Source organism: Benincasa hispida, chromosome 2, assembly GCF_009727055.1.
Source record: "Benincasa hispida cultivar B227 chromosome 2, ASM972705v1, whole genome shotgun sequence".
Lineage (NCBI taxonomy): Eukaryota > Viridiplantae > Streptophyta > Magnoliopsida > Cucurbitales > Cucurbitaceae > Benincasa > Benincasa hispida.
Genome location: NC_052350.1, coordinates 37,462,205 through 37,479,310, shown reverse-complemented (window position 1 = coordinate 37,479,310; position 17,106 = coordinate 37,462,205). Strand labels below are relative to the sequence as shown.

Below are 17,106 nucleotides of genomic sequence, written 5' to 3'. Positions count from 1 at the left end.
ATATAAATCTCTTCTTCTAGCTCTCAATGTAAGAAAGTCATCTTCACATCTAGTTACTCAAGTCCCAAAATCTGACGTGCTACTATTGCTAATAACACCTTGATAGAAGTATGTTTGACTATTGATGAGAAGATCTTCTAATAATCAACTCCTTCTCTTTGTGTGTACCTTTTAAAAACTACCTGAGCTTTATACTTTATACCCTCTGTAGGTGAGATTCCTTATTTTTTCTTGAAGACCCATTTACAAGTGATATTTTTTATCTTCTTAGATCATTTAACTAACTCCCAAGTCTTATTTTTATCAAGGGATTCCATCTCAACCATTATAGAAACAAACCACTAAGCAGATTCACTATATAAAACAACTTCTTTATAGGTGGATGACTCATGAGGATCCACCTCTTCAGCAACATGCAATAAATTCACCATGTCTTTAAAACCACATCTCTTTGGAGGCCCAACACTAACTCTTCTAACTCTATCACGAGCAATACTTGGCTAATCTACTTGTGGACTAGAATTCTCAGGCACAACAACAACTTATAAAATTTCAGTCACCTCAGTTTCTGGCAACTCAACAATTCCTATAGTGACTAGTTGATCTTCTCTACCTTAATCTTGTAATTGATTTGCAACAGAAGAAAATTGTATCTCCACCTGTTTATCAACACTACTACTTTCTCTCACACCAGTAGATGTCATAACAAACTTCATAGTTGAGTTAAACATGGAATTCTCATCAAAGATCACAATCCAACTAAATATAACTCTACTCTAAAAAAGCAACTAGACTCTATACCCTTAGCTCCATTCTTAAAACCTACAAATATACCAGTTTTTAGCTCTCGGTTCTAATTTAACCTCATTAACATGATTACAAATAGTAAAACCAAAAACTCTTAATAAAGAATAATCTGTAGGCACACTAGACCACACCTCATAAGACGTTTTTACAAAAAAATACCTATGTGAGGTCCACGACTAATCAAATGATATGTTTTATTGACCGCTTTTGCCCAAAACCTTCTAGCCAACCCAACATTAGAGAGCATGCACCTCGCTCTCTCCAACAATGTATGATTCATACATTATGCAACCCAATTCTATTGCGGAGTATCTCTAATAGTATAATGACAAACAATCCTCTGAACTTTACAGAACTCATTGAACTCAGACCCACATAATTTCAAACTGTATTAGTTCGCAGTCTTTTGAACTTCTTCCCACTTTTTTTTTCAACCAATTCTTCCACTGCTTGAAGTTCTTGAAGACTTCACTTTTATGCTTGATTATAAATACCCAAGTCATTTTTAAGTAATCATTAATTATAGACATAAAATATCTCATGCCTCCAATAGACTCAACTCTCAAAGGTCCTCAATAGTCTGAATGGATGTAATTAAGTGTCCCTTTTGTATGATGAACACTCCTTAAAACCTGCTACGATGAAACGTCCAAAATACACAATATCCATAAAATTCCAAATCTTACACCTTGTCCCACACAGAAGATCCCCCCTCCCCCTTTTTTTTTTCCAGAATTTACATCCATTTTCACTCATATGACCGAGTCTCATATGCCACAACTTAGTCATATCGTCCTTGTGAATGATAGATGATGCAACAATAGTGTAACTGATTATTGTGGAGCCTGATATAAAATACAAATTTCCACGTTCTATGCCTCTAAGAACCACCTCAGAACCCTTGTAGACACACATCGCTTCATCTTTACCTTTGAAACTCTAATCCTTACAATCAAGCACACTAAAAGATATCAAACTCTTCGACATTAACATAACATGTCTAACCTCGTCTAAAGTGTAGAAGACACCATCATGTGTCTATATCCTAACTGAGCTGATTTAGTCCACACAACATTGTTAGTCATGCTAACATTTCCTCCATCTATTTGTTGATATGTTGAAAATCACTCTTTGTTTGGACACATATGGTAAGATGCCCAAGAATCAAGAAGCCACGCATCATCATAATGTGAATGCTCATATACAACTACAGTTAGTTATCCTTCAGAATTGACCTCAACTTCTTTAGGATCAATCTTAACTTGTGCAAGAAAGGCAGAAACTTCCTTCTTTTTCTTCTTTTCCTACTGGCTTTTCCTCTTAGAACACCCGGTTTTTCAATGACCTTTTTCTTTACAGTAATGATAAATGTCATCAAACTTAGGACCCTTAAACTTTGAAGACTTATGGTTTTAGTTTGACTTTTGCTTACTAGAATTTCAATGTTCTTTTCTTCCTATTAGTAGCTAGCTTCCTAACCCAGATGCCTGACATTCGATACGTGAACTAACTGCATTCTAACGAACCTCTCTTAAAAGCAGTATGGACTCCACTTATTCTAAAATAAGATTTTCTTTCCTTCCAATATAAGAGTCAACAAAATTCTCATACAACAAGGGCAAAGATGTTAATAGAATTAAGACAGCATCCTCATCATCAACCTCAATCTCTGCATTATGCAGATCTAATAAACTTTTACTAACTAATTAAGATGATCTCGAAAAGACGTACCTTCCTACATACATAGACAATATAGACGTTGGTTAAAGGCTTTGTTATGTAAAGGTTTTCCAACTTCAACTAAAGACCAACAACAATTTCTTCATCTGCGACATCGATGATGATATCATCAATCAAACATAGCATGTTTGTCGAATGAGCCTTTTCCTCTAGAGTCTGTCATGTTTTGTCATCAACAACTATCTTCTTCAACTTACCAGTCAACGATGCCATAACCCCTGCTACTTCAGTAAGGATCACATCTTGATCTGCCATAAATCGAAACTATACCTCCAGGTGAATTCGTCGATTTTCATGTTCACGCTAGACATTTTATTTATTAAATAGATGCATAATTTCAAAACCCTAACGATCAGGCTTTGATACCTGTTTTTTACGAAATCGACAAATAAAGAATACTAGAAATATAACATAATAGAGAATTGATATACAAATTCATGTGGTTCACTTACGGTGTATTAGCTATGTCCACAAGATAGAGGGAGAACAATTTTATTAGAGAGATTGTTACAAAATACATAATGAATGACCCCTCTAAGATTTAGAGAGTTTATATAGCGCACTTCTCTAAACCCTAGGATCATAAAGATAAATTACAATAAAACTCCTGTACTTGGTTCTTTGAAGCACCAGATAACATATTCAAAACATTCTAATATTTTAGATGGTAAATTTCTTTTTGGCGGTGTTAAAGTATAACTGGAACAACTACTCCTAAAACAGAAAAGAAGTTAACTGACCGATGTTATGTTAATCTGAATCCTTTAGCAACTTGTATTGACTTCTGTGGTTCTTAGCTTTCATGGGTTGTTCATGTAAAAATAATAAAAGGTGAAAGCTTACTGCAAACGTGTAAAGGAAGCAAGGTTAGTGGGTTTTGACGACTCATATTTTCTTTAACAGGTGGGACATGGGTTTTTTTTTTTTTTTTTTTTTTCCTTCGATTTTGAAAATTTTCACATAAATTCTTATGGTTTTATCTTTATTGTTTTCTTTTTATTTTTCAATTATTTTATGTTTATTCATGTAACCGTAGTCATAGATAGGACCCAAATAATATAACAATAATTCACTAGGATCTCCTCCAAAATAATCAATCAAATAATTGTTCTCCAAAACACCACAAGTAAATAACCAAATAATTACCAAACAATCAATCAACAATAGATATCAATAAACCACAAAACTTTGGAAGACTAAAAGCAAAGAGCACAAACGAATTATATGTGGAAAACCCCTTTGATCTAAGAGTAAAACTACTTTGAGGAGTCCATCCTTGTCAACTTCAACCCCTTCGATCTAAGAGTAAAACCACTTGTTAGGAGTCCATCCTTGTCAACTTCTCTTATTATGATAAAATTGAGGGAAAAAACACCTAAATCAATCATACAAAGGTTCACTACTCAACAATACTTTCATACATAAAAGATGAAGACTTAAGAAAAAAATAATGAAAATCACTCAGTTTTATAGACTCTATTCGACAGCGATTACGGACAAATCATAACCCCAAATAATGATCCAACAATTCAAAACGCAGAACTATGTGTCTCAAACAGGCGGACTAAATCTTAGTACGATCCAACGGTTCAAACTCTGTCAATCGACAATTTTGTGAAAGTCGTCGCTGAAAAACCGAACTATTGCCTTTCCCTCCGATTTCCTGCCTCTTTTTTACTCTTTTTTTCCTTAGGTCATCCCCATATAAAAAAAAAACAAAAAAAAAACAAAAACCTATGGCTTTCAAGATAGGCCAATCATTAGCTCCAATTGGGCTCACAAAATACTGGTTTAAATAAAGTCTTTCTTGTGTAACAAGTGGGTTGGACAACCACGACAAATAGAAACCCCTAGGGGTTTTTTTCAACACTAATCTCTTGCTTTTTGTTAGTAATGAAACATTTGTTAGTTGGAGTTGTTAATTTCTTAATTTTTTTTCTTTTCTTTTGATGGTATGTGGGTTGGGGGATCGAACTCAGATCTCGAAGTTGATATTACAAGTTCCTCAAGTTGAGTTATGTTCATGTTGGTAATTTCTTTATTTTTGTTAACCTTTAGTTACATGATCAGTATACTTATGTTACATATCAGGTGACCCTAAATTTACGGTGATGAAAAAAAATACAGAATTTCTACTTTCACAATCTATGTATTAAAAACAAAGAGGAAAAGAAAAACACAACTCTCATCTGGTGAAGATATAAAAAGTCTACACCAACCTCTCTGTCAAATGCAAAGTTCTCATATTTCCTACTCTGAAATTTGAATTTGAGTAGTTGTACTGTTATGATGAGCCTTTTGCTCAGTCGGCGTTGCACCGGCCCGCTTCGGCGCAGTCTTGAGCCGGGCAAGCAAAACAAACTCGTGGACGGAATCAGAGATTTTCTCGACACAAGATAAACAATCAATGAGTAGTAAAATCAAAGTTGTAGTTGATACCATCTTCATGTCACCATTAAAATGGATACTTGTTAGAAGTGATATAAGTTCCTCAGCCTTCTCCTTTGCTATTTGAATGTGGGACTTGGCCAAGGCAGGTGGATTTATATCTCGTATTGCCATTGCTATGGACTTTAAAGCTTTGCCTGATTCAGTACATAGTTGTAAGCAATGTTCTTGGCATTGCCTCTGAATTTCCAAGGGTAACTGTAGAAACAAAATTAATGTGTTCATTGGACAAGGGGACTATATTATGCCTAATTTTTGTCTTAACTGAAATATATCTTAAAATTTTGTCCACAAAATTTTTAGCTCTTCTATTTTTTTTTTTTTTTTTGAAAAGTATATATATTCAAGTTTGGAGGATTTGTATCTCTAATCAATTAACATTTTTATGTTTCAACTGAGTTATATATTCCAAGTAACAATAGAGTTAGGATTATTTTGTTGAAATTAGAGGGTTTCAAGATATTCTTACTTTTTCCTTTATTTTTTTTGATTAAAATTTATGAGTGTACTTTGGAGAAATTAAAAATTAGTGTAAAATTCCAATGCTTATTTAAATTTATAATTTAATTTGATGATATTGAAAGTTTATAGTAAAAAAATAAAATGTATAACTTACCAAGTTCATGGTAAAAGTCCACGGCCCATTCGATAACAACATAAAAAGAAACAATAATAGATTAAAATACCATTTTAATTCACGTACTTTAAATTTTATTCTATTTTGGTCCATATATTTTTTAAATTCAAACTTTTAGTCCATAGTTTCAATAAATCTAAAAATTCTTCTTTATAATTAGTTTATTATTGATTTTGTTTTTTTAAATTAGTCTTATTAGCTTTCTCTATATAAATTGTCAAATATTTTTTTTCTTGCACACAAATTATTATTATTATTATTCAACAAATTTCGATAAAAAAAATTAATTTTGAAGTTACTAAATTCTAGAGTACGAAAACAAAATGACATTCATTGGTATTTCGAACGACATTGTTATAAACTTTGAACCATATATATATAAACATTTTAAACCTTAGTTTTTTTCTTTTTTAATAAAAAGTTTACGTACTTGGATTGGATGATTGTTGAGGTAAGGGTTGAGCATTTCAAAGTGGTAGGCACAGTCCCTTGACAAGCTTGCAATCTTGTGATACTCATTCCAAGGATGCCATATTCTAAACTTTCCATGAGGAGGCTCCCATCTAGCTTGGAAACACTACAACAAAATTAATTTAGGGTTCTATTATATCTCTAAAAAAATTGAATTATCATTTTATTTTTTAACTCCTAAATTTCATTTTTTTTCAACATTCAAACGGTAACTTTTTTGTCGATAGTATATATTTTATGCCAACTATAATTAAATTCCATTTGAAGTTACGTTCGTAAGGGTAATAATTATTGTTGTTTGATAAAATTAATTATTTTTTAGTTTACAGAAAATCACTTTTTAATATATTTTATAACTTTGAAAAGGTGATAGATATCAGTTTTAAAGTTAGCTTTCCTAAAAATATGTGATCTTCCCTGAACTTTTCACTACAAGAAAAAGAGGATCTTCTGACGCCTAAAACCGCCGTCAGGAGATCGATTGTCGGGAGATAGGGTCTCTCCCAATGACGTAAGAGAAGCAAATTAATGCTTAGTTAATTTTGCCTAGAGTATGAGGTTTATTATTTCACTTGAATGTTGTGAGGTAGTTGACAAGTGGTATACCTATGAAAAAATGGGTTGTGTTTGATATAAATTATTGTGAGGTAATTGACAAGTGGTATACCTATGAAAAAATGAGTTGTGTTTGATATAAATTATATTCCACGGATGTTGTATATACACAAGTCAAATCACCTATTAGAGGTTATTTAAGTTTTTAAATTCTTCGAACCAACTTAAAATTGTTAATTAAATTAATCGAAATTCATGCTTAATAAAGGCTTTGTATTTTGTCCTATAATCTCAACATTTATCATTTCATATTAATATATTTCGTTATATCCATTTACAAATTTTAATTAAAGAAAATTAGATGCAATTCAAATCATATAAAATTTTGGATAATTATATTATAATAAATTATAATATAAATATTGACATGAAAATAATTACAATAATAATTCTAGTTTATGTAACTAAATTACCACAATATAGTATTAATTGAGTATTAAACATTGATATGCAATAATTGAATTTTATGGATATAATGGGTTTTGAAGTGGGAAGCTCTTTATTAAAAAAAACCTAACTTCACTTCCTCAATTTTATTCGCTAATAATAAACTAAAACATTAATCTCATGTCAACTTGTTTTAGAACAATTAATTTAGTTGACTACTTGTTAACTCTTTACTCAAACAAACGTTACATTCAACATTTAATTCAATCTTCATCATCTATCTTTATAACATTTTTTTTATATCTACAAAATTTTAATTTTTTAAGAATTATGATAAGTTAAATGATAAAATATCATTTTAGTCTCTATATTTTAGGATTCATCAAATTTTATCTATGTATTTTCCATAAATAAAAAATTTAATCCCCATAGTTTTACAAAATCCTAAATTTAGTCATTCAAAATTAAGTTTCAATTTCTTTTTTAAAAAACAATAAACTATCAAAAGGGACTGTATTAAGAGTTATATTGAATGAACAGGCCTAAAATTGAACATTTGAAAGTCATAAACGAAAATAAAATCTAAAGAGTGTAGATATCTGTTGTGGGTGGATTCTTGAATCAATGGTAAAATGGTCAACGAACAACAAATGAATGAGAGAAGAGCAAGCCCAAAAGAGAGATGGGCCTTGTCGGTCTCAATCAAGCCGAGGGCGAGCCCATCAATAATGGCCCAGGAACGATGAGCCCAATATAAACTTAGCCAAAAAGAAATGAAACCGTAAAAACACTAGATAAGAATATAGAACTGGTCGGCCTCGGTCCAAAGGGAATCCATGAACAATCGGCCCAGTGAAAAACCTAGTCAGATAAAGAATAGAAAAAGGATCAAAACCTACAATTATGGCAAAGAAGAATGTAAATAGATAAGAATGTTCTCCAACCAGTATCAAATACTCTCTTCTCCTTCCAACCTTTTGACTTAAGCATCAGAGTGGCTATGGCTTAAACTACATCGGTCCAGGTTTCTCTTTGCTTGCAGGTGAGCTCTCTTTCCCTAAAATACAAATTTACCATTGTTGTCCCGTGGAGATCAAGTAAGCTATCTTGGTCAAAATTTAATATCAATAGTTGGCCCCGTCTATGGGGAAGAATACTCAAGAACATGCTTAAAAGAATTTTTTATAATGAGTCAAAGGTTCATAAACATGAATTTTGACGGAGACGAATCTGACCAAGAATACCGACATGGGCAAGTTCGAAAGGAAGAAGTTCCTTGGCCTCAACTCGAGCATCAACTCGGGAAAGAAAAAAGAAGGTATCGATCAAGATCGTCACCTATTAGGTATCCAAGGGGAAGAGTCTCCTTGGCTCGACCAAATGAGGGTTGATCTGAGGAGATATTTAAAGCCCAAGGATAGAGGGTGGTTGAATTAGATCCCCATGATCCCAAATAAGAGAAATTAAAGGTTTTGAAGCTATTTGTTGAAGCAGCGGACAAGGAAGACAGTGAAGGGAACAAAGTAAGGCCAAAACATATTTTTTGGCTGAGGCTGACCATTAGATTTTTAAGAAATCAGAACACAAATCGAAAGGGATTCTTGATTCCTTTATAGACAAAAGAAACAACTTATTTCCCAACGTGCTAGGGAGACCGTCCGAGGCCGACCTAAGGAATTTTAAGAGGCGAAGATCTAGATTGGAAGAAAATCTAAAATCCCTAAAAGAAAAAAGGAATGATCAAATCCCCAACCAAAGGGGAGAGACCGAGGCCGATGCCAAGGCCAACCAAGGAAGCTAGCTAGTAGAAATTTTGGTATTAATCTCACTCATTACAGAGGATAAGAGGGTAAATATTGGAACTAGAATAGAAGCAGAGCAAAGAGAGGGCTTGATTAGATTTTTTTAGGTAGAATGCGGATATATTTTCTTGGTAACCGAGAATATATTTGAAATTTATCCCAGCATAATAGTACATCGCCTTGATGTGGATAGAGATTTCAAACTAGTAAAGAAAAAGTGGCGAATGTTTAATCAAGAGCAGAATGAAATCATAGCAAGTCAGGTAGATGATTTGTTGAAAGCCAAACTCATTGGAGAGGTTCATTATCCTCAATGGTTATCTACTGTAATTTTAGTTAAAAAAAAAGCGAATGGTAAATGGCGAATGTGTATAGAATTCATCGATCTCAATAAAGCTTATCTAAAGGGTAGTTTTCCTCTTTCTATGATAGATTAGTTAGTAGATGCAACAACTGACAACAAGATGTTGAGTTTCATGGATGCACATTTAGGGTACAACTAGATTAAGATGAATGAACCAGACCAAGAGAACACTTTCTGCACTACCAATAAATGTACATATTGCTACATGGACATGCCATTCTAGTTGAAGAATGCAGGAGCTACCTATCAAAGATTGGTAAATAACATGTTTGCTCCGCTTATTGGAAAAAAAACATGGAAGTATACGTAAAGAGTATTAAAGCTAGACAACATGAGGCTGACCTTGAAGAAGCATTCTAGATCCTTTTCAAGTATAATATTAAATTAAACACTACCAAATGTAATTTTGGGGTAATATCGGGGAAGTTTTTGGGCTTTATGGTTCATTAAAAGGGGATAAAAGCCAATCCGAACAAAATTCAAGCAATCCTTGACATGTTTGCTCCAAGAAATCTCAAGCAACTTCAAGATCTTAATGGCAAGATAACAACCCTAAATAGATTTCTCAACAAAGCAATCGATAGGTGTCTACCATTTTTTTAAGATTTTAAAGAAGAGATCCCACTTCGAATGAATAAAAGAATGTGATAAAGCCTTTTAAGAACTGAAGGCATGCTTAAGTAAAGTTCCATTTGCCAAGCCATTCCAGGACGAACTATTTCTATATTTAGCAACATCGGATACAATAGTGAGCCTAGTTCCGATCAAGGAGAAAAATGGGAATCAATGCCCGATTTACTATACAAGTAAGACAATGGTGGGTGCTAAAACTAGATATCCATGGGTAGAAAAGCTTGTGCTTGCATTAATCGTATCGACATATAGGCTACGCCCCTACTTTCAAACCCATAAAATTACGATTTGAACTAACTTTCCCTTAAGCCAAGTATTACAAAAACCCAAGATGTTAGGGAAATTAATGAAATGGGCAATAGAATTGAACGAACAAGATATTCAGTATAAGCCAAGGATTTCAATAATTGGACAAGCAGTGGCAAACTTTTTGGCAAAATTTACATTGGCTATTGCCGAAGCTGAGACTAAGACTGAGGTCGACCATGTGAGAGCGAGGACTGAGGTCTATTCATTACATTTGATGGGCTTAGACCCTCATTGGACACTTTTTATTGATGGATCATCCAACATGAAAAGGTGTGGTATGGGAATTTTGGTGGAATACTTTGAAGGTAAACGATAAGAATATGCCCTTAGATTCAATTTTTGGGCATGAAGTACTCATTGCATGATTAAAAGTTGCTAAAGGGACAGGTATTTCTAACTTTCTAGTTTTGGATGATTCACAATTAGTGGTAAACCAAGTAATAGTAGAGTATCAAGCCAAAGAACAAAGGATGGAAACTTATTTGACCAAGGTTAAGGAGTTACTTTCTTCATTCCCAAAATATAAGATCAAGCACGTTCCAAGGTCGTATGCAAATAGATTCATTAGCATGGTTAGCAGTAGCATATGAGATAGAATTTAACATAATAGTCCTAATAAAAAATCTTGCTCTAGCCCAGTATACACAAGAAAGATATTATAGATATTGGAGAGCTAGAATTCTCCAAATCTGAGGCTGCTAAAACTAAGTTCGAGTTCGATCCTACTAGGGACGAGGCTAAGGCTAAGGCTTTTGATATTGAAGAGATAGATTTCTTCGAGTCTGTGGCTGTTAAATCCAAGTTCGGGGCCAACCTTACTAAGGAGGAGGCCGAAGCTGAGGCTATGGATATTGAAGGGCCAGATTTCTCCGTGTATGTGACTATGAAGCCAGGTTCGAGGCCGACCTTATGGGCTGAAGAATGAAATGATAATAAAACTAAAAAAAGTCTAACTTGAGTGGATCTGATAATCAAATATTTGAAAAATGGAGAGTTACTTTTAGAAAAAGCAGAGGTCAAGCGATTGACGAGAGGTGAGCATCATATTACATTCTAAGGGAAAACAGGCTCTATAAACGACGTTATTCATTGCTTATGCTAAAATGCCCTATACCTAGTGAGGTAGAACATATGATGAGAGAAATTCACAAAGGGATATGTGACATATTTTGGAGCAAGATCCCTATGCTACAAAATTGTTACATAGGGATATTATTGGCCAACCATGCTCCGAGATGCATAAGACTTCATGAGAACATGTGACCAATACCAGCGGTACACATGAATCCTAAGGAAACCACCTGAACCATTAACTAATATTGTAAGTCCTTGGTCTTTTGTACAATGGGGAATAGACATTATTGAGTCACTCCCTTAAGGTAAAGAGCAAACAATGTTTGTCGTGGTAGCAATAGATTACTTTACAAGGTGGGCTAAGGCTGGAGCATTTGTAGCTATAACAGAAAGAATGCTATAAATTTTATTTGGAGAAACCTTGTGTGTCGATTTGGAATCCCCAACACAATTATTATGAACAACGGAGAATAATTTGATAAGTCAAATTTAGAATATTTTGCTCATATCTCAACATCACATATCGATGTTCCTCCTCAGCTCCTCCCTAAGCAAATGGACAGGTAGAAGTGGTAAATAAAACAATTAAACAAAGTAAAGGCAAAACTTAAAGATTAAAAGAATTATGGGTGGAAGAACTACCAAGCATACTGCGGGCATAACAAACGACAACAAGAAATTATACAGGTAGAGATTGGAATACCATCAGCAAGAGTAGAGTAGTTTGATCCTCAAGGAAATGAAACTTCAATGAGGTTAAGCTTAGACCTAGTGGAAGAGTGCCACGAGATAGCACATTTATATGTAGTAGAGTAGAAAAATAGGATCACTAGATACTACAACACCACAGTGAGAGTGTGAGGCTTTAACAAAGGAGATCTAGTATTCAAGAAAGTGATGTAGAACACCCAAGATTCAAATGATAGAAGCGTTTGGGTTAACATGGGATGGACCGTATCAAGTGATTAAAGTGGTTAGACCCGACACATACACATTTTCAGAACAGGACAAAAAGGCTCTCCCTCATCCGTGGAATGTCAAGCACCTGAAAATTTATTATCATAAAGATGTCTACAAGTGTAAATAAAATGGCTATCGAACAAGTTGTTATAAGTAATTTGTCTTATCTTTGTACATTATTCTAAGGAAAGAACAAGAATTTAAATCAAGAATAGCCTGGAAAGTGGGCTTGCCCAAATCCTGGCTTGAGTCAGCATGCTTAGCCCTAGCTAAGGTCAGGATTAAGCAGTAGAAAGTTTCTAACTTGACATTCTGAGCTAAAAAAAACACGCTCGACCTTGGCCTCGGCCGAGAATGACCCTAGAAGAATGGCAAGTGGAAGCTACGTGGTTAGCGTAGACGAACAAAGTGACACTTGAGAGATGAAACTACAAGAAAAATTGGCATAAGAAAGAACCTAAATCATACAATAATAACTGGGTGAAGGAAGAGCCACGTAATGAATCAACATGGCTACAATCAAGAAAATAATGGCTTGATTGGCCTCGATCCAAGGGCCGATTATGATATTTAGCAAGCTATGACCAAAAAAAGGGAATGATAGTAAGCTAGAATTTAATTGGGTTGTATTTCAGGTCAACTCCTAATCCATGGACCACTTAGGATCAGATGAGTAATAAGCCGGTGCATAGGTTCGTCATGAGATGGAGAAGCGCATTGGAAAATCGATTGGACCTCAAATGGTTTTGGCTTGATAGGCCCAATAGCTCCTAGCAAGTTAGAGTTAAGTTTTGCGACAGGGTGGCTTAGAGTTTGAAGGGGAGATTGTACTCCTAAGATAGGTTTCGAGAATTAAAATATGCGATAAAAAAAGTTTGAGAAACCAGAACCCTACCGTGGGAGTGGGGGCTAATGTTGTAGGTGGATTCTAGATTCAAGGAAGAAATGGTTAATGAACAACAAACGAAAGAGAGAAAGAGTAAGCCCAAAAGAGAAATGAGCCTAGTTGGCCTCAGCCAAGCCCATCAATAATGGCCTAGGAACGATGAGCCCGACATAATCTTAGACAAAAAGGGATGAAAACCTAAAAGTGCTAGGTTAGAATGTAGGGCTGGTCGGCCTCGATCGAAAGGAAATCCATGAACAGTCGGCCCAGTAAAGAACACTAGTCAGATAAGGAATAGGAGAAGGATCAAAGCCTATAAATAAGGCAAAGAAAAACGTAAATGGACAAGTATGTTCTCCATCCAGTACCAAGTACTCTCTTCTCTTTCCAATCTTCTGACTAAAGCATTGGAATGGTTGTGGCTCACACAATACCAGTGTTCATATTTCTCTTTTCTTGTAGGCGAGCTATCTTTACCTAAAATACAAATTTACCATACTTGCCCCATAGAGATCAGGTACGCTAGTTTGGTGAAAATTTGACATTAATAATATCAAAGTAGTATTTTAAACTAAATTTAAAACTTTTAAGAATGCACAAAATTTGAATGAATCTTAATAATATAGATTATGATTAAAATAGAAATATAAAGATATATATGACTAACCAAAGCTTCCTCATTTTGTTTAGAAGAAAGGACAGCCTTATACTTGAGTACATCTCCTCCCCAAATAGACTCTCCTTCTGATGCTCCAAAATACTCAACTCCAAAACCTGCCAGTTGGATATATTAACAAACACAAAGTTCAAAATCACACAAAAAATTATTGTAAACCTGATCGATACAATGCCGTTGCTTGTTATAACTATTTAATCAATAATATTTTCTTTTTTTCTTTTTATAAAAAAAAAAAAAAATCTATACTTCTGGTCCTTCATGTTTGACGTAAATTGCATTTCTATCCTTAAATTTTCAAATCCAACATTGGTTCCAACCATCAACATATTCGTTCCAACCATCAACACTTTTGGTATTGTTTAACTTTTGTGTTAGATATAGTTGATTGGACATTTTTGTTTAATTATTTTTAAGCTGGCTAATATAATAATTTTATATGCTTAAGTTTTTGAGGTGACAAATTATATTTTCATTATTATTTTAAAATAAAAATTTAAAGAAAGACCTTTTTCTTTTTTATTATTCCATCTCTTCATATTCTTTCTCCCTCCACGTTCCACTTTCTTCTTTCGTATTATATACATATTATGTGAATTATAAATTAGCCTATAATACCTATATGGTACGTAATATTATTCTTCATCCAATTCATGGTCATTGCCACCCGTCGTGGACGACGCTTCTTCTTTCTTCTTCTCTCTCTTTTTTTTTCTTTTTCTTCTTTCCCCTTCCCTTCTCCGATATCTTATCTGTCCTTTTCTTTTCCTGAATATTTGGATAAGGGAAGAAAGGAATGAAAGGAGAAAGAGAAGAAGAGAAAAAAGAAGGAGAGAAAAGAAGAACAAAAGTGGCAACCACAATGATAATGGATGGTAAGGATCTAGAATAGATGACGGACAAAAAGTGATAATGGTAGGGATTAAAAAGAAGATTATCTCAAACCTTAGGAGCTAAAATGTCGAGTTTGAAAACTCCGAGGTCTAAATATAACATAAGTTGAACTTCAAGAATTGAAAGTACAATTTTACTTAAATTTTTTTATTTTTCTCTCATAGATTATCTAACTTTATATAGTGTACTGTACTTCTCATTCTACAAAATAATATATCTCTCATAAAATCACATCGATACAATTTTTTTTTTTCTGGTAAAGATCAAGATTATCACCTTCAAAGAAACTCCCAAGGTTTTCAATGTCGGTAGAAACCAATTGGTGAAGATCAGCACCAGCCCAAACAGGCCTAACAAAGATGCAAACAACCACTGCAATAAAACCACCCATGAGAATGTTTGCAAGCCTATGCCAAGCAAGTTTCAATATCTCATCATCTCTATAACCAGACACAGCCACCATATCAAATGTCAAGATGAATATCAAAAGCCCATAATCATATCTGGCCTTCAACTTGGGAAAGAATCTAAGATATGTTGCTATTGCACCTGAATTACAAAAACAATTAAACATTTCATCTCTTTTGTCAAATCTAAGGAGGTTGAAAGTTTGAAATAACTTGGTTTATATGTTAATTACTTATTATGGATACAAAGAACCCAAGCAATATAGGATGGCCAATCTTTCCAGAAATACTTGCAATGTAATGAGCTCCAAACCCTAGAGCTCCCGCTACTAACGTCGCTATTCCTCTATTCAACCCTTTTCCGAGCGTTGCTCCTGTCATTCAAAAACCGATTAACACACTCGAGAACATAAGATCCGTTTGATAACCTATTTTGCTTTTTATTTTTTGTTTTTAAAAATTATGTTTCATTTCTTCACAAAAATATATTATTGTTATTTTGTAAGATCTAGTAGGTAATAAACGAGCAAAATTCTATGTAGAACTAAAAAGTAGTATTTATAAGTTTCTTCTCTTTACTTTTTGACATATTATTTATATTTAATTTTGATATATTACTTTTCCGAAGTGACCAATAGGTTTTATAGATTACGTAGGATGTGTTTGAAGACATTTTCAAATGTTTAATTTAAAAAATAAGTTATTTTAAAAGAAATTAGAGCGTTTGACAACTACTCAAAATAATTTTTTAAGTGTATTTTAACAAACATATTTAAATAAAAATGAGTTGTTTGAAATTTTTTTTTTCAAGTTAATCCAAACAAAGCCTTATTAGGTTCGGCATCTACTTGAATTTTGTATATTTAAAAAAATTAATAATTAGACCTTGAGTTTATATTCTTGGTTTGAGTCTTCTCTATTATATTATTTAATAATTATATTAGATTACTGCAGTGATACGTAAGACAGAGAGTAATATGGACCGGTCAGTAATATAGACTTCTTAAATACACAATATTAGAACTTCAAACATTTATTAAAACAAAACTTTGGAACTATAAAGTTCCTTTGATTTTTTAAAATTATACTTGTTCTCTCCCAGTTTCTTTACAGTGGTATATGAACTTTTTAAATAACCTTTGAATATTCTTAACCATTTTTCCCCCTAAAAAACCACTTTAAAAGTCACCTATTTTAAAATTTAAAACATGATTAGAAAGTAGATAACAAAACAAAGAAGAAGAATAAATAGAAGTAGTATTTAATAAAAATCTTAATTTGATTACAAAAACAGAGCTTAAGAAATCAATTAATTTTTTTAATTCAACTATTTTTTCTTATTTTCGAAACTTAAACTCTACGAACTCAACATGACAACTTACCTACAGAAAACTCGAAGACGACAATAACGGTGATGACAGCCCATATCGACGATGCGCCAAAGCTATCGTAGAGAGGTTCACAATAGTAAAATGACGACACCATTGCGGTCGCTAATCCAACCTTTAAAGAGTGAACTATTCTTCTAGGATCATCTCTGCCCACTTTCTTTGTCTTGTTTGCTAATTCAACCACTTTTTCTTCCAAGTTCCAAGCTTTTCCCTTGAAGCAACCATGGTGATCATTGGTTAATATCTCTTCAGATCCCTTTACCATTATCTTACAGAAAGAAATAGAGAGATATGTAGTTTTAGTGATTTGGAAGTGGGGTTTGATTAGATTCTCTTTTTTGGTTATATAGGGAAATATTTTTAATGCGTTTCTAATAATGGTTTGGTGTAGGTTTAAATTTTGTTATCTTTTGACGCACGTTTAATATACTCAGTTTAATTTCATAGATTTACTAATTACATGGTTTCAACCTGTTAAATAAACTGGGAGGCATTTAGGACGTTGAGTTAATGTTTGTTTTTATAGTTTGAAGGTTATAATAGTATGTGTTAGAGTGGAAACTACTTTAGACTTGTTTTAATAATACGTTTTTTGAGGTGTAGAG

The 17,106-nt window shown here is 33.4% G+C and overlaps 1 protein-coding gene across 1 annotated transcript; it reads right to left on the bottom strand.

The window, feature by feature from the left end:
* Positions 1-4,797: 4,797 nt before the first annotated feature.
* Positions 4,798-16,766, bottom strand: LOC120072074 (aluminum-activated malate transporter 2-like). The gene is made up of 6 exons (XM_039024495.1): positions 16,493-16,766; positions 15,344-15,484; positions 14,980-15,252; positions 13,801-13,907; positions 6,063-6,209; positions 4,798-5,193 (listed from the first exon to the last, which is right to left on the bottom strand). Exons 1-6 carry the CDS (start codon positions 16,764-16,766, stop codon positions 4,798-4,800), a joined length of 1,338 nt encoding a protein of 445 aa, XP_038880423.1.
* Between the last annotated feature and the right edge of the window lie 340 nt (positions 16,767-17,106).